This window comes from Eretmochelys imbricata, chromosome 2 (assembly GCF_965152235.1).
Source record: "Eretmochelys imbricata isolate rEreImb1 chromosome 2, rEreImb1.hap1, whole genome shotgun sequence".
Taxonomy (NCBI): Eukaryota; Metazoa; Chordata; order Testudines; family Cheloniidae; genus Eretmochelys; species Eretmochelys imbricata.
In genome coordinates this window covers 264,877,572-264,903,507 of record NC_135573.1, presented here as the reverse complement: position 1 = coordinate 264,903,507, position 25,936 = coordinate 264,877,572, and the positions used below count along the sequence as shown (strand labels likewise).

At 56.4% G+C, this 25,936-nt stretch overlaps 1 protein-coding gene across 1 annotated transcript in view; it reads right to left on the bottom strand.

Annotated features, from left to right (window-relative positions):
* Positions 1-1,952: 1,952 nt before the first annotated feature.
* LOC144260794 (tumor necrosis factor receptor superfamily member 16-like) overlaps positions 1,953-25,936 on the bottom strand; it is a 43,158-nt gene continuing 19,174 nt past the window's right edge. Inside the window, exons 2-6 of the mRNA XM_077809537.1 lie at positions 22,497-22,629; positions 20,208-20,585; positions 9,132-9,348; positions 5,404-5,549; positions 1,953-2,257 (exon numbers count right to left, since the gene is read on the bottom strand). Of these exons, the coding sequence (XP_077665663.1) occupies positions 1,953-2,257; positions 5,404-5,549; positions 9,132-9,348; positions 20,208-20,585; positions 22,497-22,629 (1,179 nt within the window). The remainder of the gene's footprint in view (positions 2,258-5,403; positions 5,550-9,131; positions 9,349-20,207; positions 20,586-22,496; positions 22,630-25,936) is intronic.

Below are 25,936 nucleotides of genomic sequence, written 5' to 3'. Positions count from 1 at the left end.
CCACACCCTCCCTGCCCCAATTCTCCAAAGTACGCAGCAGAGCAATAACACAGGGCACGGTCTGCCGTTACCTTGACCCGGAAGAGCCCATTGCACGCCCAGCAGGGATCGTAGCAGGGCTCTCACGAGGGATTGACCTGAGGACCTGCTGCACCCAACAGAGGGGCAGCTACTTCTTGGGGTACAGCAGTCTGGCCCCAGCAGCCTATTACAGTCACTAGCAGGAGCCAGGCTCGCACCGACTCAGCCAGCCTCTGGCCACGAGCTGAGCCCAGGAAATTAAGGCTAAGGAGGTCCAGCCGGTGGGGGACTTGGTGAGCTTTTGGGGCCATGGTTGCTCTGGCAGGCTGGTTCCATTCACCGGCGAGGTGCCGCTCTGCAGCCTGCTCTCCCGCGGCGGTTCAGCACCGCTGGGCTCACGCGGAAACACTTTGCCAAGCGTTGCAGACCTGGGGGCGGGTGGGGGGTTGGTTTCATTCCTCCAGTGCAGGGGCAGGGAGAAGGTCTTATTGTAGGGGAATCATTTGTGGAGCCAGGGCTGACCACAGGCCTCCATCAGCGATGGGAGCTCTGCCCCCAGCTGCCCCATGGGCAGGGGGGCCATCAGCTCCTTCCGTCTGCTGCGCCGAAACGGCCCAGCTCGGCAAGCACACGTGGCGCTTGCGGCCGCTCCAGCTGGCCGGGCTGAGGCTCCGGCGGTTGGTGCTGGGGGCAGCCGGGACCCGGGGCAGCATGCCAAGCAGCTCAGCAGAGGGCAGTCACAGAGCACAGTTCGGGACACAGGCAGGCAGGTGGTGACCCGCCAGGGGCAGGCTGGCATGGCCACCCCAACAGGCATTCTGTGGGGCAGGGGACACGGCATGATCTTTCCACCTTGGGGCAAAGGCCTAACTATAATGGCCTGTGCCTAGTGCCAGGCTCAGCCAGCACTTCCCAGCATCGGGGTCCTGAATCCCATGGCAGGGGGATCACCGGCAGTGCTGTCGGGGGCCCACAGGGTCAAAGGAGCAGCCGGCTGGTTCTCCCTCCCCCGTTCCCTCTCTGGTTTCTGGCTGAAGGGAGGTTGCTGGGTCACTTGGAAGTCCCCATATGCCACTGGGCCCAAGGGCAAAGGGCTGAACCCCTAAAAGGACTACAGGCAATGTCCATGAGGCCCCACCCCAAGGGCAGCACCCTAAAGGATTCTGGGAACCGTCCTTTGCAAGCAAGCCCTAGGCATGGGGAGGGTGAATGGCTTGGCCCTGGCAGGTCAGGGTCCACAGGCTCCCCGTATGGCTGAGGGCTCTTCCAGACGGCGCACAGGGAAGGGGAAAGCCCATGGTTAATCCCCAGGGGTTACAATGGCCACGTGACGGAAGGAAACCACATGACAAGGCGGGAGCTGCACTAGGCCAGACGGGACAGAGTCAAAGGGGCAGAGAACCCATCCCCACAAACTCCCCTCCCTCTCCAGCAACGCCAGCCTCTCTCCCTGCCAGGCTGTGAGGCATCACCCACCCGCTCGCCTCAGGGGCTGGCTCTCTCCCAAGCCCATGGTCAAGCGGGGAGAGGACCCAGAGCCTTTGGCCCCAGAATCCCAGGTCCCGTCCATTGGTGCTAAAGAGGCTGCCCTAATATTAAGGCATAGCTCCCCTGTTGCCACAGCATGTGGTACCCGCAGGCCCGATGGCCACCGACAGGGGACAGCGTGTGGTACCCGCAGGTCCGGTCGCCGCCGGTAGGGGACGCTGGGCTCACATGCCAGTCACATCATGGTGCGCCACCTGGTCCCTCCAAAGGCCGCTGCTCCATGGCTTTTTTTGTTTGTTTCGTTGCTTTTTTTTTTTTAAAGTTCCCTTATAATTAACAAAATTTGTTCCCCTCCCCCCTTTTCTTTTTTGTTGCCATTTAAAATTCCTGGCGAGTCCCGTTCTCGCGTGGGGGCGCGTCCCCCTGCTGGCTTGCCCCTGCCATTACACCACTGAGCTGGCCTCAGTGGGGCCGGTCAAGTTCTCCACCACGTCCGGCCGCTCGATGCCGGCCAGGGCTGCGCACAGGGCCTCCAGCGTGGCCCCCTCCTTGGCGGACCAGTCGGAGAGAAGGGTGTGGGCGGGGGCTTCGCCCCGGCCGAAGGTGTCGATGGCCTCTTCCTCGTAGCCCAGCTGGCTGGCCAGGCAGCGCCAGTCTTTGCCGTGGCTGGAGCTCTCCAGCAGCTGCTCCACCTCCTCCTGCTTGGGGGGTGGCAGGGCGCTGTACAGCCGGGGCTCAGCCTTGTGCGCTGCGAAGGGACAGGCAGAGAGAGAGTCAGGGCCAGGACGCGCGAGGGAGCCGGCGTTAGCCCTGCATCCTTACACAAGCGCTACCTGAAGAGAAGCCATCGCCCTCCTGTTCCAGGCACTGCCCCGGCAGGTCCCAGCACACGATGCCCCGGGTTGTGTCTGATGCTCTAAGCCGAGCAGTGCTCGGCTACGAGACCTCCCGGTGCTGGAGGAAGCGGTCCTGGGGATTCGGTGCATGCCCCTCCCGCTTTGAGTCGTCACCCTGGATGCCAAAGGGGGCCACGTCTCGTGGCTGAATCACCAAAGAGAGCCTGTCCCACGTTCGGCATTAAAGCCGCCTTTCCCGGAGTGCTTCCCGGGGCTGGTCACAGAATGGCCGTTCGCAGTGCACTGGTGGCATAGGTCAAGTGCGCGTCGCCAATAATCACCCTGGAGTTTCGGGGGGCGGGGGGTACAGTGTTCTCCACTCCCTGGCCCAAGCTGCTGGCCAGCATTTCCGGGGGCTGTTTAACAATCCCCCCAGCTTTGTATTACGCCTGGTAACGAATGGAAAGTGCTCAACGGTGAAACCTGGACTGTTTTACGGGTGGGGTTTTGCATCCCTTTGCTCCAACGGGATCGGGTTCCATTTAGGGACCAAAACGAGGGGCTGGGTTTTCAAAAGCACACATGGCCACTGTAGGGTTGCCAAGTTTCTAATCACACAAACCCAAACACCCTTGCCCCGCCTCCTGCCCCGCCCCTTCCCTGAGAAACCACCCCTGCTCACTCCATCCCCCGCTCCCTCCAGCGCTCACTTTCACTGGGCTGGGGCAGGAAGTTGGGGTGCGGGAGGAGGCGAGGGCTCCAGCTGGGGGTGCAGGCTCTGGGGTGGAGCCGGGGATGAGGGGTTTGGAGTGCAGGAGGGGGCTCCAGGCTGGGGCCAAGGGGGTTGGAGTGCAGGAGGGGGCTCAGGGCTGGAGATTGGGGTGGAGGAGGGGGTTCAGGGTGTGGGACGGGGCTCAGGGCTGGAGCAGGAGTGCAGGGGGGAGGTTCGTAGTGTGGGCTCCAAGAGGGAGTTTGGGTGTGGGACCGGGCTCAGGGCTGGCGCAGGGGGTTGGGGTGTGGGAGAGGGGGAGGGCTGTGGGCTCTGGCTAGCCAGCGCTTACCTCGCGTGGCTCCTAGTGACCGGCATGTTCGGCTCCTAGGCTCAGGGGCAGCCAGGTGTCTCTGTGTGCTGCCCCTGCCTGCAGTCACCGCCTCCACCGCTCCCAGTGGTCACATTCCCTGCCAATGGGAGCTGTGGAGTCAGCGCTTGGGGCAGGGGCAGTGCGTGGATATCCCCTGACTGCCCCTGCACCTAGGAGCCGGACATGCCATCCGCTTCTGGGAGCCACGCAGCACCAGGGCAGGTAGGGAGCCTGCCTTAGCCCCGCAGCACCACAGACCGGACTTTTAATGACCTATTAAAATCTCCCAGATTGCCTTCAATAGCCACCGGGAGACATGGAGGCCGATTCTGGTAGACTCCTGGCCAATCCAGGAGGGTTGGCAACCTTAGGCCACTGGGTCCAACTGTGTGGAGGGCAGCGGGAAACATGTATTAAAATGAACCAACACACAGAGGCAGGCATTTAAGGTTTAATTGCTTAGAGACTTTAGCCGCAAGCCCTGGGCGTTCTGATGGGAAAGTGGACACTGACCCTTTCCAGTGGGGGAAAGCTTCCATTTCTAGCTCTCGAGAGATGCAGGATGACAGCCCTTAAACCTGTCATTGGTCCAGGCTTGATATCGCCCAGCCTAGGCCTCCTTCAGAGGTCATTTAGGATGGGGCGGGATCCCACAATTTGGGGGAAAGCAGGAAACATTTCTCCAGTGAGCTGCTCGCTGTTGATGGCCAGTTTCTAGCCATTTGTTCTTCTGCCCACACTGGCGCGTAACACAACTAACCGTAATAGCTGTGGCTTCCCTTTAAGGAGCTAGGACCCAATCCTGCCACATTTCAGAGCTCTGAGCACCTCTTGCTGTGGCAGGTTGGCTGGAGCAGGCCCCCAGGGTGAGAAAGCCAGAGAGGCTGCAATCTTTAGCCCCGGGGGGCTCCAAAAAGAGCCACTCGAACCCATTATCTACCCAAATAAGCGCCCGGCCTGGTTCCATTCCTGGTCTGGGTCCCTGTATTCATCCCACAGCGCCCTCTCTGGCTGATTTATGCAGCGGCACCAGCCAGACCCTACTTTGTCCTCCCCACCCAGAGAGATGGTGGCCCCAGACTAAGGCTATACAGTGGGAGGGGACACAGGTGCCAACTTTTGTCAGCGCCGGTGGGTGCTCGTGCCCCACCCCGCCCCAACTCCGCCCCTCCCTACCCCTCCCTGCCCCTATTGGATCCCTCCCCAAATCCCCGCCCCGGCCCCGCATCCTCCCCAAGCGCGCTGCGTTCCTCCTCCTCCCCACTCCCTCCCAGGCTTTCCACGCGAAACAGCTGTTTCACGGAGCAAGTGCTGGGAGGGAGGGGGGAGAAGCAGGACCCAGTGGTGCGCTCAGCAGAGGAGGCGGAGTGGAGCGGAGGCAGAGATGAGCTGGGGTCGGGGGAGCGGGGTTGGGAGCTGCCGGTGGGTGCAGAGCACCCACCAAATTTTCCCTGTGGGTGCTCCAGCCTCGGAGCACCCACAGAGTCGGCGCCTATGGGCGGGGACCCTCGGGGCCCATAAGGGCGTCTATCCGGCAGCCCACTTTGCCACAGCAGCCACTCCATCTGCAATGGCGTGGTCCCAGCTTCCTTTGGGATTCCTCATGGGTGGACTGTAGACCAAATGCTGCCTCTGTTTGGTCCCCAAGGGACATTTTCAACTGTGGCGGACCCAGAAATTGCTAAGGCCCAGACTTCCTGGGTGGGAGGGGGGGAACCTGGAAACGGGTCCATCATACTCCCTGGGGGACACAGAAACCACCAGTGCCCACATCCCCGGGGGAACATAGAAACCACCAGTAACCATATCCCTGGGGGACAAAGAAACCGCCAATGCTCACACGCCTTGGGGGAACCCCGAAACCGCCAAGGCCCCTCGCCCCAAGGGACTGGACGCTACCAAGAACGCCCGTGCGTGGAAGAGGCTCCCTCCCTGGGGTGCGTGGCCCTGCTGAGGCGCGGCTGAGACGGCCTTACCCTTGTTGAGCGGGTGGTGCTCCTGCAGGCTGTGCGTGTCGAGGAAGACGCCGCTGTCGCTGTGCAGCTTCTCGCCCTCGGGGGAGGCCCCCAGCTCCCCAGCCCTGGCTTTGGCCAGCTGCTTCTTCTGCTTGCAGGTGTTCCAGCTGCAGCAGGGGAAGGGGGAGAGCGGCTGGGCTCAGTAACGTGCTAGCCGTGGGGGGGTGGGGGGTGGAATCCTTGTGTGCACACGTGGGGAGTTAATATGCCCCCTTCGCACCCCCAGAGTTTAGCCTCCTCTCAGCGGAGCGCCCACGCTTGACTGACCCCGTTGCAACACCTGGCTTGCCCCCGACCGTGGGGTTTTAGCCGGCCCAGTCCTGCGCACGCAGCCTCGGCAGGGAAGGGCTTTCGGGCTCAGCTGCGCTCTTTCTCTGCGGGCTCCCAAACTGCAGGATAATTCCCCCCGCCCGGTCCCTTGCAGACCCCCGGCACAGATGGCTCAGCCGGGGCTGGCTGCTGGAGCGGAGGACGGGGGTCCTCCTGCCGTCTATGTCTCTCTGCCCCTAGCCAGCCTCCACTTCTTTCACCCTCCCTCTCCGGCTTCTCTCTGCCTCTCTCACTCCATCCCTTTCTCCAGTCCCGCCCTCCTCCCCATCCTCCCAGCCCTTGCATGGAGGAGCCCGGTTTGGAAACAGCTTGATGCACCTTGCACCCCCCACCCTCCCGTCCCCAGCCAGAGAGCTGGGCCAAATGCCCATGGCTAGTGCTAGTCCTTTAGTGCCGGTCTGTGCACGGGAGCATATGTCTTGCACTGGTGAAAGGTCTCACAGGGCACGAGGAGGCAGCAGAGGGTGCGGTCCTGGGTCTCAGGATGCCTGGGTTCTATCGCTGGCTCTGCTGTGCGACCTCAGACGAGCCACTCCACTCGCTCTCTGCCTGTTTCCCCTCCCTCAGCTTGTGTGTGTTTAGGCCCTTTGGGCGGGGCTGTCTCTTACTATGTTCGTACCGCCCCCCCTGGTAGTGCCTAGGGCTGGCGGACGGGCTCTGGGCCCCACTGCGCCAGGTGCTGTACATGCAGGACCAAAAGACGCTCCCCACCCCATAGACCTCAGAATCGAACCAGGGCCCTACGCTCGGCTGGAACCGGACACTGCTGTGCTACAGACAGCCGTAGGCAGCCAGGGCCCAATCCTGGGAGGTGCTGCCCCACCCCGCCCTCCCTGTTGGTGCTAGCAGGAGGTGAGACATTCAGCAGCTCCCAGGACTGGCCCCCAGTGACCAGGCACCCGCTAACCAGAGAGGAGAACAGGGGGTGCATGGCAGTGGGCAGCAAGGGGGGAATATATCTAGGTAGAAGAGGCCTCGTAGAACGCTGTTTGGGGCAGGGACTGTGTGTTGGGTCTGTGTTTGTACAGCACCTAACACAATGGAGTCCTGGCCCAGACCTGCGGTGGGGGGCCTACATGTATACTGCTCCGGCTGAGTCTGGCATCAGAACGTGGCCCTCGGTGCTCAAGTGACTTGCCCAAGGTCACCCAGACTGTGGAGCAGAGCCGGGAATCGGACTCAGATCTGCTACGTCCCGAATGCCGGCAAATACAAGTGGTGTAAATCGCCACCGGCCCCAGTGCTTGCAGAAGGAGCTGTGGGTCTGTACTCAGGGTGCTCCTCACATCCTGGGGGGAAGGGGGTCTGTCGAGTGAATGCTCTCTGATTCACCACGCAGAGGGAGGCTTGGGGAAAGGAAGCCAGGGTGAGTGAAGGGGGCGGGGGGGGTCTATGATCTATATGGCAGGAGGTGGGACGGGGTCTGTGATCTATATGGCAGGAGGAGCGACGGGGGATCTATGATCTATATGGCAGGAGGCAGGACAGGGTCTATAATCTACATGGCAGGAGGAGGGACAGGGGGGTCTATGATCTATATGGCAGGAGGAGGGACGGGGGGCCTATGATCTATATGGCAGGAGGAGGGATGGGGGGGTCTATGATCTACATGGCAGGAGGAGGGACGGGGTCTATGATCTATATGGCAGGAGGAGGGACGGGGGCTGTGAACTATATGGCAGGAGGCAGGATGGGGTCTATGATCTATATGGGAGGAGGAGGGACCCACTCGGCTCTGGAGTCTCTCAATGTGAGTGGAATAGAAAGAATGTAAACAAGTGGGAAGGGGAGCAGGGCGGCTCAAACACCACGGAACGAAATAAATCCCCAAACACAGGCACAAAGAGAGCCGGCCAGGGGTTGGCTTTGCACTTTCCAATAGAACAGCCAGCGGTTTGAAATCCTTTCAGCAGGGTTCCCATTAATCTACCGCCCACTCCTCCGGTCTCCCCAGCCGAGGCCAGATACAGAGGGAGAGACGGATCTAATCTGGCGCCCCAAACGAGGTTTAATCCTATTCAGCCGCTGGGCCCCAGCAGCATGCCCGATGCAGCAGGGGACACGGCCCCTTCTGTGGGCCGGCTCTGCCCCGAAGGCAATAACGACGCTCTGCCCGTCCAGTTCCCCGGCTGAACATTTGTGCACGGCGGGCAGGACATGGTGACCGGAGGGCAAATCCCTCCCTCCGGAACAGGCTGCGACCGAGTCATCCCTGGCTGCGCTGCACCCGCAATGGACTTGGCCCAGCGGCCTCAATGCAGATGCACTCAGGATCCACTTGGCCCACTGAATCCAGCCAAACCCTCCTAATACTTTGTGCCTTCCGTCTTCAAAGCGCTTTACAAACACCCCCCAGTTCATCACTCTGCCCTGCCTGCCCCCTGCACGGTAGGAGGTACCTCCAGATCCCAGCCAGGAAAGCAAAGCAGAGGAGGGCTAAGGGACACACCCAAGGTCACAGAGGCAGTCAGTGTCAGAGGCTGGGTTAGAAACCCAGGAGTTTCCAGCTCCCAGTCCTGTGCTGAGCCCCTAGACAATAATCTTTCTCCTCCTTCCTGCCATAAGACAAGTGCTGCCCCTTGGCTGGATGTCCCTCCTATTGCTTTCATACAGTATGTCTTATCAGAGCCCGGGGAGCTCAGGTGTGAAGGGGATGCATGGTCAAGTGGTTAGCTCACAGGTCTGGGAGTCAGGCCTCCTGAGTTCTCTTTTTGGCTGTGCCACTGACTTGCTGTGTGACCTGGGACTAGTCACTTCAACTCTCTGTGCCTTGGTTTCCCCATCTGTGACATGGGGATAATGATACTTCTCTGACTCCTGCGGGTGAGTGGAAGGCATATTGAGGAGAGCAACTGGATGCAAAGCGCAGGAGGAGATGAATGTCCATACCATGAGGAATGGGCAAAGTGGGAAAGATCCCAACCCTCACAGAAACGGGCCTAAGCGCTGGACTTTGGCTCCAAAGCTGAACTTCCCCAGAGTTTCAGGGGGTGTGGTGTTCTGATTCTAGCCCATTACAGCATTAGGGACCGACGGGAACATCCCCAGAGCTCAGGGTTTGGAGCTGGGGTCCTGGTTTGGGCCCATGTCTGGCAGGACCCAAAGGGCTTTGCTAGGCACCAACGGGGTAAGACATGAAGGGTCCCCCCAGGAGGGGGAACAGCCAGGCCAGAAGGGGGGGTCAGCTAGCCCAGGAGGGCAGCCTAGTCAGCGTGGCTGTGGAGAGCACTTGCTTTGCTGGCTGGTGCCCCGCATGGGAGCCGGCCTATGCTGAGCGGCACCGGTGACCCCCCTGCGGTGATTCTCCCGGCACCCCCTCCCCAGAGCTGGAGCAGCCCAGTGAGCCAGGCCACACGTACCATTTGAAAGCCACATAGGCCAGGAGCCCCACCACCACCGCGGCCAGGATAGAGCAGTAGACGGGGATGATGTTCTTGCTGTTGTCCGGCAGCGGCGGGAGGAACTCGGAGGAGTTGTTGGGGGAGGCGCTGCCCTCTGACTCAGACAGCGGGGGCTTCTTGGGGTGATCCTTGCGGGGGTCCCCCTCCGTGCGCTTCAGGATCTGCAGCTCTCTGTCTGCAAGCGAACACAGCCGACAACATGAGATGCTTAAAAGAGACAGCGAGAGACCCATGCTTACCCCCTACTCCCCAGGCACCTCCATTTGCGGGGCCTCGTGTGAGACACTGGGCCCTCTCCCAAATCAGCAGCCATGGCTCTTCCCCGCTGTCTCCCCTCTGGTGGAACATTTTCCATCAATGCTTTTTTTTTTTTGAGCAGAAAAAGGCTTTTTTTAGCACAACAGAAATGCTTTTTTCAGGTAAAAGTTTCATTTTCATTAAAGCTCTTTGAGTCTGCCTCAAAATGGATTTTTTTCAATTTTCAGCAACCAAAAGCCAACTTTTGAGAGGTTTAAACTGAAAATGGTTTAATTTTGGGAGTTGTCAGAAACCAACGCATTGCAGGGGGGAGGGGGTTTGACAAAAACTCAAAAATTTTCAACAGGAATTTTTGACAAAAAAGTTTTTCGTCAAAACTTTTTGCTGGGGGGAGAGGGGCAGAGGTTAAGGAGGACTACAGGAGCCCTGGGATAATATCTGCCTCCCAAGTGGGTTTTGTGGGTTAATAAATGTTTGCAAAGACCTAGCACATCACATGGTAAGCGGATGGCTAAAGATCATTCTTGTGGTGGACTGTCCAGGCCATTTCCATGAGCTGTACGGAAGTGGTGGGTTACTACGGGGAAGAAAAGTGACGTGTCTAAAGTGATTTTCATGCCAAGGGATGCTGAAGTGCTGTTCAGACAAAGGGTCCGACTCTCTTCTCACTTAGACTGGTGTAACTCAGGAGCAACTGCTAACTCAGTCAGTGGAGTTATGCTCCTGTAACACTGGGGTGTAAGGACAAGTGGGCCCTCTCCAGTACAGGAATCACTTCACCCGCCAGTGAAATGCAGCTGGCCCTGGGGTAGAGCAGCACACAGTCCCACACTACACAGCTGTTCAGGACAGGGTGAAGACGAATCCATGGACGCTGCAGGGAGAATTTATGCAGGATATAATGCCCCAAGGTGGGACTTGGCGCGGGGCGGGGGGTCATGCCCTGGTCTACGAAGAGCTCGGTGTTGCTCAAAAGCTTATCTCTCACCAATGGGAGTTGGACCAGTGAACAAGATTACCTCTCCCACCTTGTCTCGCTAAGATCCTGGGTTCGACCTGGCTCCCCCGACACTGCCAACGGGAGGATGAGAGGGCAATCGAAACAGACAAGGCAGAGTCATTCTCCCCATTGCGCAGGTGGGAACCCGAGGCAGGGAGCGATTAAGTGATTTGCCCAAGGCCACACAGGGATTGATGGGCAGCACTAGCAAGTGAATACAGCTCTCCCGTGTCCTTCACCCAGTGCCTGAGCCACAAGACCTGCCTAACTTCTTGCTAGGAGGTCCCCCCACCGGGTGCCGTGGAAGGCAGAAACAACCCGGGTAGCTGGCCCAGCACGGAGTCGGGGAGTTCTAGAGCAGCCCGAAGGTCTGACCCTTGCCGGAGGGGCAGCCGTCCATCTGCGCCCTGCTGAATGTGTGAAGGCTCCAGCAAGCCGGTATCCTGATCTCATTCTCCGGACACGGCAGAAGCCGAAGGCCCAGGCAGCAGATAACGAAAGAGACCCAAGCGGGGCTGCATTCGCTCAGCCAGGCCCTCAGCCCTGGGGCTTGAAAACCAGCCCTGCAGCTCCCCTTCTCCATCCTCCCCGTCTGGCCCAGCTCGACCCCCTCCCCCTTCCCCCGCCTCCTGCCCTTTTGCCTGGCTACATCAAAGTCTCCACAATAGGCTGCGGCTGGGGATTGCTCCAGCTCCTGTGAGGAGCATCTGGTCTGTCTGCTGGAAAGTGATGACAAGTTACGGGCCGGGGGGGGGATGCGGGGAGAGGCCTTGTCTATGGAGGAACAGCTGGAGAGGGAACAGCTTGCAGAGTCCCTCCTGCCTTTGAAGCTGCAAAGTGGGGTGCGTGAACTCGTTCTGCAGCTGCAGCTCCCCTCCTGCTTCACCCCCAAATGGAGCTGGCTGCCCCCGATGTGCAGGGAGCATGGCCAGCGGGAGGCTGGCTGAACTCACGAGCTGGCGGTGAGCTAGCCTCTTCCACCAGGCCCCTTCCCTGGCTGCAGGGTCTGAGCTCAGCTGGTGCAAGGCAGGCTCCAGAGAACTGCAATCAGATTCTCTCTGCGTCCGGTTTCGTGGGTGATTCAGCAGAGCCCTCTGCAGAGCCGTCTTGCCCAGGTCCCCTGGAACGCTAGGGAGGTTTAAGCTGCAATGGAGGATGTGAAGTCACCAGCTTTTCTCGGTGCCCTGGACCTGGACCTCTTGTTGCTTGGGAGAAGCGCTCCTCCAAACAGGAGTGGGTGGGTGAGGTTCTGTGGCCTGCGATGTGCAGGAGGTCAGACTAGATGGTCCCTTCTAAGCTTAAAGTCTATGTGTCTATAAAGCAGGGGGCGGCGAGGTACAAGCGCGTGGGGGAGTTTGAAGAGGGACTAGGCTCTGGAATTGTTGGCTTGGGTCACTCTCCGACCTCAACAGTCTCCAGCTGCGGTAGCTCAAGCAGAGATGAAAGTGGCATGTAAGTGTGAGCGTCTGTGAGCACGTACGGGGGATACATGAGAACGGCATGTTGGCGTGTGAAAGCTCTGGGTGGCAGGGACATTTCTGGTTATGTATGTACAGCGCCTGGCGCAGTAGGGCCCTGATCAGAGCCTGTGTGTGTTAATGAGATCATAAGAGGAAGTGCCTCATTTTCCACGGCTTGTGTCATCGGTGCAGAGTAGGAAGTGGATGCTCAGAACGACTGGCTGGATATCTTTTTTGCAATATTTCATTGGAAGATGCCTTTCCAATTAAACTGATTTTTGTGTGTGTGCAAAACATTATCACTTTCAATGCAATTTCATTTAAAAATGGGAAAGAAACCTGTTCTGAGAAAATATCAAGATGACATTTTTGGAAGAAAAAGTGTTGATTTTTCATTTCAAAATTGAAAAAATGTCAACAATTAAAAAAGGTCAAAAGCCAAATGAAATCTTTCAAACTCATCGAAACAAAACGTTTCGATTGCAGCCAGGACGACTTTTTCAGCAGAATTTCGTTTCACAGAAGTGTTTAAAGCGGTGGCTTTTCATCCCAATGTCAAAGCTCAATTTTTTTTGCAAGACAGAAAAGCCATTTTCTGACCAGTTGTAATGCTAAGCTGCCCTGGTGGTGTGTGACACCCAGGCTACACAGACTCGCGCTCGCCTATGGCGGTTGTGTGTGCATGTGGGTCAGTGCGTGTGTTGGTGTCAATGCACCTGGAGTGTGTATCAGGCAGCCAGAACTCGAGCAGTCACGCGTAAACCGACAGAAGGGCTGGGTGCATGTTGCATGCAAAGACCAGAGGCAGCTGCTACATTCCCTTAATGGTGACACTAGGAATATGGTATGAGCAGAGAAGGGGGAAGCCACCTGGTTCTATCTGAAACCCCCACAGACCCAGGCAGACGAGGGCTGTCTAGCTAACACTCACCCACTGTGCAGTATAACCCCCCCACCCAAACACACACACACTCTCCCTTACGCAGCTGTGCTCTCCACTGGCCTACCCAGCCCGGGAGACTCACAGACCTTGTGGGCCCAGCCCCAGCAGGGGCCCAAATTCATTTCCCTGAGTGAGACGGGTGGATGAGTTTGAGCAGGTGGGAAGCGCTGGCAGAATACGGATTCTCTCTGCGAATCAGAGAAGGTGTTTCCCGTTTAAGGAGCCAGGAGAACCAGTGGGAAAGTTAGGAGGTTAGGGACGGGTGCAAGTCGCTAGCAGTGAGATGCATACAGCCCAGCTTGCTGGGCACGGCTGCTAAGAAAGGCTCCGTTGTACGTTTGCATCACTAGTGCCCATCTCTGAACGCCTTGGACAACCCCTCCTGCTAGGAAGGGGCTAACGACTCCTGCTAATCCCGATGGAGTTCGGGGAATCTAGGCACTGCTATACAGGATCAGAGCAGTATCCGCTCACTGCCAGCTGCTTCAGAGGCAGGTGCAGGAATCTCTGCAGTGGGCAGTTCTGGGACGACTTGCCCCAGGGGAAAGGTGCCTCTTAGCTTCTGTTACACAGCAGTTGGCTTAAGCCCTGAAGTATTAGGGTTTATCCCTTCCAAAACCCTTGGGTGTTTTAAATCCCTACTACTATAACTCCGGAGGTTCCTCTCCTCCATAAAAATGTCTCCAGTCCCTTTCGGAATCCTACTAAGCTCTTGCCCTTGGTGACCTCCTGTGGCCATGAGTTCCACAGGCCAATCCTCCCTCCACCCGACCTTGAATTCTCAAAGCATTCCTGGGGGTGGCTTACTAACCAGAAGGGCATTAAGGATCTGCCCCTATTGAGCCCCATTATGGCTGGTCCAATAAAAGGTGTTTCTATGCTCCCAGAGGCTGGTCAGCAGATCTGTGTGGGCCATAGATAATTACTACCCAAGCTAGGCACAGTGCATTCTCCTCCCACAACAGCGGGAGACATTTCCTCCTTTGCTTGTCTGCACCGCCTCCCTGGACTTCAGTGCACCTGCTTACGCCCCGTCTGAATTCGCTGCGTTAGGCTGAGAGCCCAACTGACAGATGTGGCTGGTTTCCACGTAAACGGAGCAGGGGCAAATGGCACCTGGCTGACTCAGATCACCTGCTCACTCACGGAGCCAAGTGTCCCACCGCCAGCCTGACTGGGAGAGAGAGAACGGTTTTCCTGGCCCGCTGATCATCCACTCCTAGGCCCCGGTGCTGAAACCGATGACAGGGCAGATACATTTTGTGATGATCAAGACCTGAGCACCACCCAACTTATTACACCTGGAGCAATGACTGTCTTCCAGTCCTCGCTGACCTTGGCTGGACTTGAAGCAAAACTGCACCCCATTAGCACTCCACATCTGTCTCATCCCCCAGCAATGTGCCTTTTGTAACTTGTCATACCCTTGCCAGGAGGGGTTTCCGTACTTGATTGTACAGGGGAAATTGCCAGAGTCTGCTCTGTGTGGCCAAATCCCGCCCAGAAGCCAGGTGCCCTACTGGGCTTCTTTAGGTGTTTGTATCAGAACAGGAGGGTTTTTTTCCCTGGACCTTTTTGTTTTTTTTTTAACATTCCAAGCTGGGGACTGGTCTGCCCTGGCAGACATCAGGAGAGCTAGTGAGTGAAGTTAAGACATCACACAGCACTGAAATTTGAGCCACTGGGAGAGGGAAGGGATTTTTCATTGGTATGTTCAAAAGTCTGGTTTTCATGACCACCTATTTCACTCTAATGCCTAATGAACTCTTGGGAGAAAGGACACGTCTGTTAAAGAGTCAACCATCCGGCCCTATCAATTAAAGCAAAGAGGTCACAATAAACATCTCCGAGACCTTCCAGAAGACCTCCAGCAAAAACCAAGGAAGAGGAGAATTGACGGTTCGGATATTTCTCCAGATAAATCAATGTCAGAACACAAAGCAACCTCCCTCCACCCAGAATAACCTTTCAGGCTGTCTTCCTCCATCATACGAGTGAAAAAAGACCCAAGCCCAATGTTTTTAATATCCTTTCACCCTGCCACGCCCTGGACAGCTCCCATTTCTCCAAGCGGCGTTTGTTCCAGCGATGGCTCTATAAGCCTGCAGGCCATCCTGCAAACCTGCCTCATCCTCCCCTCTCTCCTGCCAGCCCCTCTCATTCAAACCGACAGGCGCATATGAGTTTGGTCTTCTCTGCCCCGTGTGGTGTGGTGTTTGGGGGGAGGGAGAGGACTATAATTATCTACTAACTAGAAAGGGACAAGCATGGTCATTTCAGAGGTCAGGGGTTGTGACCCTTCCTCTCCCGGGGGCTCGGCTCCTCCCAGTTTGCCCATGTTCTGAAATTCAAGAGAAACTGGAGATGAAAAAGCTTTCTTAAGCCACTAACAATATCTGAGCCCAAGAGCCGTTTCCCAGGTGTTTAATCCAGGCTAGTGTAAAGGACGGGGACTGCTCCACAGCTCGGAGTACGTCTACACTAGGCCTAGAAGGTGCCGTTTCCCGCTCGGCTAAAACCAGAGAGGCAGCCGCAGCAGCGTGGGCGGTGGGAGGATTAGCCGCCTGACTATGTACGAGGCTCTGGGCCGGGGCTGGGCTCAGCGCTTCCCGCTGCTCACGCCACCGTGGCTAGACTTCATATTTTCACCGCACTAGCTCGATCGGAGCCGGCCTGGGTATTTCTCCTCACGCTGAAAATGACACGGTCCAGCTCCGGTGCAGTTCTCTCTGCTGGGACTTTTCCCTCTCCCCTTGATTTCTCTCTTTCTTAATTTCATCCCATCGCTTGTAATTCAACCCACTCGTCCCTCCCTTAAACACCCCTCCTCCACCCCCTTCTGAGACACCTGTCATCTGCCCCTAGGGCCTGAGCCACTGAAGTCAGTAGAAAGATGCCCCCTGATCACAGGTGCGGGAACTAGGGGTGCGGGAGGTGCTGCAGCACCCCCAGGTTTTACGCTGGGCTCTGCAGCCGGCCTGCGCCCGGGGCTCCATTGCTGTCCCCCACCCCCTCCAGGGTCCCAGCTGTGGGCCCTGTGCCTACCCCCAGATGTGGTCCCAGCCTCGGGCCCCTTACCCCTGTCCGTGTCCCCCCGCCCCTCCTGGAGACACAGCCCTGCTCCTGGACTCCGCTCTGGGGGCAAGTGAGGAAGGGGGAAGCGGGCTGGCTTTCTGCCCCCCCACTATTAAAAGTGTTCCAGGGCCCCTGCCCCTGACTGCAATGGATCAGGCATTTATTGATGGGCCCCGGGCCCCAGTCCCCCTCCAGCTCTGCACATCTCCAGCACGTCAGTCGCTCTCTGCCAGCGACTGACTATGGCGTTGACTCCCCGAGATGGTGGAAGAGCCCTGGGGAAGGAGGAGACAGAAGAAATCTGGCGGGTTAACCCTGTGCGAAGAAGCTGTTAGTCACGGGACCCCGGCCCTCGGTGCCTAGCAATGGCAGGCAGAGCCAGTGCCGTCCCCTTCCCAATAACACAGCAGCTCAGGGAGTGTCAGCAGAATGTGGACGATTTATATTATAGCAGGGCCTAAAGGCTGCCTCTGAGGCTGGGCACCTTGCAGCTGTGCCAAAGGGACAGCCCCTTTTCCACAGGTCCACCTCTGCCAAGGTCATTAAGCGCCATTGAAATCAATGGAAGTGAGGTGTCTAAATGCATTGGAGGATCCAGGCCCTGCGGCCTAAGTCGACAAGACAGACAGAAGGTGGGAGTCTAAGATGAAGCAGAGAGCCTTGCTGAAGGTCACCCAGCAGGTAAATGGCAAAGGCAGGATTTGAACCGACGCCTCCTCAGGGCCAACACAATGATTCTGCTGCCTCCGGGTGCCGTCGCTTGCCGTCCAGTTGCTGTGGCCGTTTGGTGAGTTGGAAAGGCCGTTTCTACATTGCTCCCTGCAGGTCCTGGTGGGTCACTCGGACAGAGATCAGCAGGTGGTAACTCTCAGAGTGTGGGTGGCGCTGGAGGAGGAGAGACAGACCCCGACCAGCCTGGTGCCCCATCCTCTTGGACCCCAATCCTGCAATGCACAGGGGCTGGGTTTCACTCGCACAAAGGACCTTGGTCATTTCGAGCAGTGTGCAAAGCAGCCACCTTTCCCTGAGCCCCCGCTGCTCTGACAGAAGTTTCTTCTTCCCGATCACTAGCCAACACCTGGAAATAGGTGTTCTGGGGCCGCCAATGCGCTGCTAGCCCTGGAGGATTGTGAGACATGAAAAGCCATGCCATTCTGATTCCCAGCTGGCCTTTCACCCTACACAATTTTAGCAGCTGGCGGCCCACAATACTTTGCACATACATAGCCCCTGTGAGCCGAAGAGCTCAAAGCACTTTCCTTTCATCCCCATTTCCTAGATAGGGAAACTGAGGCACAGAGTGGGTAGGTCAATTCCCAGATGCACCAAGGGCCTCATCCAAAAATCTTTGGATCAGGCCCCAAGTCAGCGGCAGTTCCCAGGGCTGTAACAGCAGAAAACACTGGTTTGTTGCCCTGCCGATTCTCAGGATATAGCAAGCCCTGGACCTTGGCCCAGCATCCATTTCAATCCTGCTCTCATAATATCATTGACTGGAGATGGTTCCCCCGCTGTTCTATTATGGGACAAGCCTCTCCCCACGAACGCCCGCCCTGCCCCTGAAGAAGTGAACAGGGCCCAAGGATGCTGCCTCGTTCCACCAGAGCTGCCCCCTCCCGCGCTTGGAATGGCAACGCCCCTTTGCCGGATACTTTCAAAAGCGGCGAGGACGAGATCACACGGAAGCTGGAGGCAAATACCGGGGAGACAATGAAGTCTTAAGGGATTGGCGCTGCCCCCTCGGCATGGTGCTGCCACCCAGCCCTTTAATACACTCTGCTTCAGAGAGTTTCATTAACAAGCCCACATACTCACCCCGCAACAGCCAAGCGGGATTAAAGACACAGCGACCGGGACAAAGGGGAGATTAAGGGCAACCTAAGGAGGCTCTGTCCTCATGGACAAAAAAGCAACTGTTTCTCTAAAACAAAACCGGAGGGAGAGGAAGATGGAAAGAGAGAGGGTGGGAGTGTTTCACTGGATTCAACCCATTCTGGCCTCTGATTCTGGCCCTGATCCTCTTCCCGGGAACATGCCCTTCATTCTTCAGACAGATGATCAAGTGTGCGTGTGGGGGGCTAGATAGACAGACAGACAGACGGTGTGTATGGGGCTGGAAAGACAGCCAGCCAGTGTGTATGGGGCTGGATAGACAGCCAGACAGGCCAAGATTTTCAGAAGTGACTAGTGATTTGGGTGCTCAGCCTGAGACCCCTTAGGGGATCCTGATTTTCAGAGAGTGCCGAGCACCCTGAGAATCGGAGCCTTTTTAGGGGACTCGGGTTGGCCATCCAAAAACTGAGGCCCCAGATATGTTTGTTGCTCCAGGAATATTTCCCCCATGGCCAGTATAGCTCTAGTGAATGGCGGAAGAAGTGGGGCGGGGCAGCTCCAGGGAATGATGATGCGGGAAATGAGTTTTGTCCCTGCCCCACTTAGCTCGGTGCTCTCCAAATTCCTGCCCGGGGCTCTCTGTCACCAGTTCAAACTCAGCCCAGCTTGGCACTGCCCTGCAGTTCGGGCAATTTGTCAGGTCTCCAGCAGACACCAGCCTAGCAGAGCTACGGACACCAGCGTTAATCAGACCCTTTGACGTAAGTGCCAAGGGCCAAATGAGCTAGAGAGGCTGAAGGCCCCTTTTCAACCCTACCCGTAGTTTGCTCAGGCCAGGGATGGTGTGATGGCAGCCAGCCCGGCTGCTTTCTGTTCTCTGGGGAGAGGACTCCAGTCCCCAGAGCTACCAACCCGGCGCCTTTCTTCAGCGGTAAATGCACAAGCAAAACTGAGAACAAGACAGAGGGGAATGAAAAAGGAAAACAGGTCTCAAGAGGACACCTAAGATAATCTGGGTCAAATCCTACCCATCTCCCAAGCCAAGCTCCCACTGCCAAGCTCCCATCTATTTAAACTGGGCCAGGGTCTGGTCCGATCTGCACACATGGCTATCTTCCAATGCCAAGGCCTTCTGGGAAGGATAGGGGGAATGAGCCCCTGATGGGACATTGTCTCCCTCTTATCCCTGCAAGTTGGGCTATCCCAATACAAGGTACCAAGACAGTCTCAGGCTAACAACATGACAGCTAGATTCCGCCCCCAGCAATGGGCAAAGGACAGGTCCCATCCTAACCAGAGTGGATCACAAAAGGGGTGGGCAGGCGAGGAGGGAGACATGCTACAAGCATCAAGGTCATTTTCCTTCTACAGATTCCAACATAGGACATGGGTTTCTTTCTTTCTTTCTTTCTTTCTTTCTTTCTTTCTTTCTTTCTTTCTTTCTTTCTTTCTTTCTTTCTTTCTTTCAGTTATTTTTTAAAAGGTGGGAGGGAAAGGGGAAAATGATAAACCAACAAGGTCCAAAAACCAACTCACCCATGACCCACCCACCCAAACGAAAAAAGATAAATTTTTAATCTTCCAATTTCATCCGATCCCATCCCTACCCCCACATCCATTTAAAAAAATTCCAACCAAACTTTCTGATTTTTAATGCCATTTTTCAACAACAACAACAACAACAACAATCGAATTCACTCCTAAGGTGTCAGCCAGCTGGTCACAAAGTGGCTGGCCCAGCCCCACCTGTGACTGATCAGTTGCCTCCCAGCCAAAGCATCAGGGTGGGCGTGGGTCAGGTGATAGTCAGTCCCTATAGAGGCCAGCCAGACCTCTGAGCTGGAGAACTGTAGGAAGTTTACTGCCGGAGTGCCTGGACCCAGAGGGGCCAAGAGAGAGGAGAGGGATGAACCGCTGGGACCTGCAGTTCGGGTTGGGCAGAGGAAATACTTTAGTTTGGTATTTAGTTAAGTTCTCTGTTCACCCAATAAATTGTGCCCTGAAACCGACTCTGGCCTGACATCCATCCTTCCTGGGCTGCTGAGCCAGCTTACACAGCTGTAATAACAACACATTGTTCCCCTGCGGCTGCGGGGGGGGGACGGACACACACAGCTTAGACTGTCAGGTCTTTGGGGCAGCGACTTTCTGTGTCTGGACAGCGCCTGGCCCAAAGGCGTCCTGGCCTATGGCTGTGGATCCAAGACGCGATGGTACCAGTCGCCGCGCTTACTTCTCAGCCGCTTTGCACGCCCCAGCTGCCTGGGTTGTCGTGAGTCAGCGGCAGGCGGGAGACGGGCCCCCTGTACCGCTCAACACACAACTCCCCCACCGCAACCCGCACACCCACAAGAGTCAGCACACGCCCCTCGCTCGCCACCCGGGCAGATCCCCCCAGCCCGCGCTCGCCCACCTTCTCCGATATAGCCAGCCACGGCCGCCAGAGCGGCCAGCACGGTACGTACCCATGCACAGCGTGTCCGATGCTGGGCTGCAGGTGCGGATCATCACCTCGTCCTCATTGCACTCCAGCCGGCAGGGCAGGCATGGCGCTGCGTAGCTCTTCTCCTCCGAGTAAAAGCCCTCCGGGCACTTTTGGCAGACAGTGTTGTCCGTAGGCCTGCACGGCATAGCTGCCCCATAGCCCTGCCCGCACACCTGGCAAGGCAGGCATTGGCTGCTGCTCCCGTTCTCCGCAGGCAGGTAGTGGCCGGGGGCGCACTGGGGGGCGCACACAGTGTCATGGGTGGGGGTGCACGCCTCTACGACCGGCACGTGCTCTGGGCACCGTGAGCACGGCTGGCACGGCTCCGTGGCGCTGCTGATGGAGGAGAACGTCCCATCTGCCGTGGGAAGAGAGAGTCACTGAGTTCAGAACCTATTCCTGGTATAACAGCCACTAGCAACGGATCCCGCACCTGTCAGCAACCTAACCACAAGCCACTTGAGTCAGAGGAGTAACTCCATCCGCTGCGGGTAGCAGGCTATTATAGTTACAGGCGCCAGCCACCAGGGGGAGACATGCTCATATGTCTGAACTCGGCCATTGAATTACCATTGCACAAAGCATTGTGGGTAAAAGCGGCCAAACCCTCTAGTAGGGTGTGTTAATGTTAACCAGCTTGCATGTATACCGCCCAAAGCATTTTACAAATGGACTGATGAACTATACGCCAGAATGTCTTTATCAGCTGAGGAAATGCAGCCACCTCTGAGGTGGAACACAGCAGCTGTTTAACAGCTCACAGCAACAGCCCTCCACCCCTCCGGATCGTTTAGAACAGGAAGTGAAAAGCTGCAGGGGGATTTAAAGAGACAGGATGCGATTATCTGAGTTGGGATCCTCAATGACCACAGGTGGTCAGGACCTTGGTTTCAGGTCTCCCTCGAAGGCAGCACAGCGCTAGTAAGTGACCCGAAGGGTGGAGTGCCACCCTCACCGCCTCTCCTGCTGACCGCAGGGTCTCCGGGGAGGTCTCCCCTCCTAGCACTGGCCCCAGCTGTCCCGATGGGGGTGCGGTTCACAGCAGCAGCTGTGCAGTCACATGCTCAGCTGAGCCAGGCCCGGACACGGCTTGTCTGTTTAGCGACTGACCCAGGCAGTGCGTCTGGACAGACAGGCCAGCTGAGGCCGGAAGGTGGCTTCCTTTAGATCAGCACGGCGTCCGATCAGCTCCAAAATGCCTCTCGCTGGGTGAATGTCCTCTCCAGGGGGAATAACGCGAACCTGGGCTCCCTGGCCTGGCTCAGGTCATGTGGGGATCGCGCTGGGTCGGTTCTCAGCCGCCACCGGGTCCACATCACCACGCCCTGACAAGCTGAGCTCAGGGTGGGTGGGTGGCTCTGGCTCAGAGCAGCTGCAGGGCAGAAGTGCCGGGTTTGGGTAGGGCGGGGCCCAGGCCAGGAATAGCAGGTGGGGACTGAGAGATGCCGGCCGAGCGGTTGCTGGGGAATCACGCAGACCCCTGGCCCAGCTACCCCTGCTCTCACGAGCACTAACAGAACAAAGGCCCCCAATTTAGAAGAGGCTAAAGGAGGTCAGCCAGACCTGAGGAGCAAGGAAATCTCTGCAGGTCCAGCTTACAGCGCTCATGGGTTGGGTCCCCGTTCCCTACCAGGCCAGTAGGGAGAGGACGTGGCCTGGAGCTGGAGGACACTAGACGTCCCTTCCTATGCCACACTCTGCTCACCCTATAAGCCCCCCTCCTTATACCCTTGTCCTTTTTATATGGGCCCATCCCCCACCATTTCTCCCTTCACTTTCCTCTCCAATGCCCCCGCTCACCCCAGAGCTCCCCGACCTCTCCTTGCCAGGACCCATCCCAGGACCCCTCCCCACACTCCCCCCTCATCCTACCCTTCTCTCTCATACACATTAGTCCTCCGGTTACCCTGGACCTGCTGATCAGGCCCAGTCACCCACACACGGCAGCATCTATGGGGCCAGTGGGATGCAATGGGATGAGGTGGGCGCCCTTTATAAGTGCCCGTTGAGGGGCTCGGCCCAGGTCCCGAGGCGTGGGGCGCACTAGGCCTGCTGCCTTAGCAGAGTGAGATGGGTCTATTGCATCACAGACAGGGGAAGGCAACCAAGTGATCCTGTAACTGGCCACTGGGATGGGTTTCTGCACCTCCCTCTGTCACTGCTGGCCCTGGGCACTGCAGGAGACGAGATACTGGCCGAAAGGGCCATCCCCGGTTCCCTTGCCCAGCCGTTAGCCTGCCCTCCCCTCCCCGGGGTCCCCTCTACTCACTCTCTCTGCAGGGCTCGCACTCCGTGTTTGAGCTGCCGCACGGGACAGCCACCCCATAGCCCTGGGGGCAGAGGTCACAGCAGCCCCCAAGGGAGGTTAAGCGTCCGCTCTTGCAGCCTTGGCGGGCTGAAACCTGCAGGGGAGAAGGGTGGAAAGAGGATGAACGAGGCAGGGCCCGAGCTGGCTGGAGAGCAGTGGGGGGTGAGGCTGCAGACAGAGACCCTCTGTGAGCATGGAGCTGAGATCTGCCTCGCCTGCAGGGAACCAAAAGGGGAAAAACTGTATTTCCCATCAGCTGCTACAGCCCAGACCCCCGCCTTGTTCTTTGGCATAGGAGTGTTAGATGGAGATCCCCCTCCGTGTTTCCTGTGGGTCTCTAAGCACCAGCATGGTGATACCTTTCGCTGACTACCAGTCTGGGCTGATGGCAGTGCCGTCCAGTTCCAGCCCAGCCCAGCCTTCCTGCTTCGCTCTAAAATAGCCCAAATAGCCAGCCAGTGTCACTAGAGGTCCAAGGAAACGGAAGGATTTATCAAGCCATGCATGCAGTCCTTCAAAGACACACGGTGGCATTGTGGTCACAAGACCCAGTCCAGTTGCTGATTCTCCCTGGGTGACCGTGGGCAAGTCCTTTCATTGCTCTGGGCCTCAGTTTGCCCAGCTGTAAATGGTGACTTTGTCCGTCTTGCCTCTTCAAACTCAAAGGCCTTCAGGGCAGTGTGGGTTCATACAGCCCCTAACGCAATGGGGCCCTGATCTCGGCTGGGATCTCTAGGCGCTGGTGGCATAGAACTAATAATAATGCAGCTGCACCCACAGACCGCAAAGTGCTATGCCACCATGTGGGGTCACAGCTCCTTAGGCCTGTGCTTTATGGGGGGTCCGGCTAAATATCAGGGTTCCCTCCTTGTCTTTGAATCAATGGACTCTGCCCTAGCCCGAGTCTGGAAGCTCATTTCTCTGCCCCTTCTACTGGTGCCACCACCCAGTTTGTTTCCTTCTTCCATTCCCAAGCTTGCGCCCCCTTCTATGCCACCTACATGGGGCACCCCCTGCTCCCACTGCACTAGCCCCTCCCCATTCCACTCATTCCTCCCTCCCGGGCCACCCGCTGGCGTTAGCCCATCCTGCTCACCACGTTCAACACTTAGCAGCAGCAGAGGGGCCCATCCCTTCCTCTGGGGCACACAATGCATGGGTCCTGATCTGTGTCTGCCATCCAGCCTGCGAGCTCGTCGGGGCAGGGGATAGCTTGAGGTATGTTTTGGCGCTTACATAAAAGTACCATGTTCCCCCCCGCTTACAGATGGGGGGACACTGAGGCGCAGAGTGGCAAAGCAAAGCGACCACAGTCCCAGGGCAAGTCAGTGGCAGAGCCCAGATCAGAATTCAAGTCTCCTGACTAGACTCAGCTGCCTGGCACTAACTATGCTGGCTGTTCACACCTGATCTTGCTGTTTGAATACAAGGTAGCCCAGGTACCAGAAAGAGTCTGGGCTTCTCTCCTCATCAGTCTTCCCCTCCCCACCCTGCTCTCTCCTCTTCCTTCCCCCTCTCCTTTCCTGGGCCCTTCCTCCTTCTCCTGTTCAGGGCCTACCAAAGGGTGGTGGGGGGGAGGGTGGTCTCCTCCCAGCAGATGGCTCTCTGGGATCTGACATCGGTGTGAAACCTGGGAAGTCATAAAGCAGTTTCCATATCAGAGAAGAAATCTGAGGAATGACAAGAGGCCCTAAAAACAGGGAGGGCCCGGGGGTGGGGGAGTAGACTCCTCTTCTAACAATGCCTGTTTGTTCCTTTCAGATCTTCACAATGGGGGATAAAGGGTGGGAAAGTCACATCCCCTCCCCTCTGACAAGTCTCTGCGAATATGCACATCCACCCACAAACACAGCATATGCACATCCACCCACAAACACAGCGGTGGACTCAGGTTAAACACAAACGCAATATAGCACAAGATGGTCCCATCTCTCTGGTTAATATCATCTTGCCGGAAACAGCAAATGATTCCAGAGTAAAGGGCTGAAGGCCAGGCCATGAGGCTCATTAACAAGAGCTGGGGACAAAAGCCTAAGGGGCGAACTTCAAAAGCTTTGGGGAAGCAGCTCTGTGTAGGTTCAGAAAACACAGGTGTGGTGCATAGGAAAATCTTTTGACTAATTTGTGAGCGCTCAGCTGGTGCTCACTGTGTTCCATGTGTTAGATGCTACCAATCAGAGCAGAAGCGTGTAAGCAGCTAGTAAAGCTTGGTGAAATTTCTCACACAAAACTTTCTTGGGGGTGAAAAATTGCTGATTCGGCAACACTGAAACATTTGGCAAATTTGTCCAGTCTTTGATGAATTGTGGTGGTTAAAAGAAAATCTTTAAAAAATCAAAACGTTTCAATTTTGTTCAGTTCAGAACGACTTTTTGTTTCAAAATTTCCTTTATTTACAAAACAGTCAAAAATGTACAGATGCTGGAAATGGAAACAAAACATTTCTTCTGACCCAAAATGAAACGTTTTCCTACTTTTCCGGTGCGCTGAAAATTTCCAAAAAATAAAGATCAGGCTTGGTTTGATCTGAATTCTTTCCACCTGATTCTTTGGAATTGCTAGAGAACCCAAAATCTGTTACTCACCCAGCTTGTATTGACTTGTATATTTCATTAACACAGAATGGGAACCAAATGGGAACCAAATGTGCCAAAGTAGTTTCTGAATAGTTTTTTGGCTGTGTAAAGAGCAAAGGATGCAACAAACAATGGGTGAAACCTGGTAGGGAAATGAGGCAGAGACATAGTTAGCTCTGGAGTCAACAGCAAAAGTACCATCTGGCCTGTACACACAGCATTCATATCTGTGCACGCACAGTCAGCGTGGAAATGAGGCGTACTGGATCTCGCAAGGTACAGCAGGTACCTCTTGCCTTTGATCATATGCACAGGGGTTGCAGAGAAAAGCTCACACACACACACCCAGAGGCGCACAACCTTCCAGTTCCCTTATACCACAACCAGACCTCCTCCTAGGTGCACCAGCTAATGCCTCCACCATTCAGTACAGCTACACCTTACTCAGTGACTGCAGGTCAGTACATGCTGATAATCCCAGGGATTTACTGCCATCTCCAAGGGGGCAGAGTTAAGGTACATTTGTATAGACACACATACACTGTCTAATTATAGGTGAAGCTGGCAGCTAAGATCCTGTTTACAGTTTCTTACAACTTTGCCAAACTTCAGCCATGTAGATTATCTGTAACATTAAAAAAAACAAAGGATATTAAGGGTACCCTCAAAAATCCAGCAACACCCTGGTAACCTTAACTCTGCTCCCATTACACAATGGGAATGAAAATGATTAGGGGCAGAGAAATTAAAAGACTGGGACTGTTCATCTAAGAAAAGAGATAACTAATGAGGATATGATAGAAGTCTATATAATCATGACTGGTG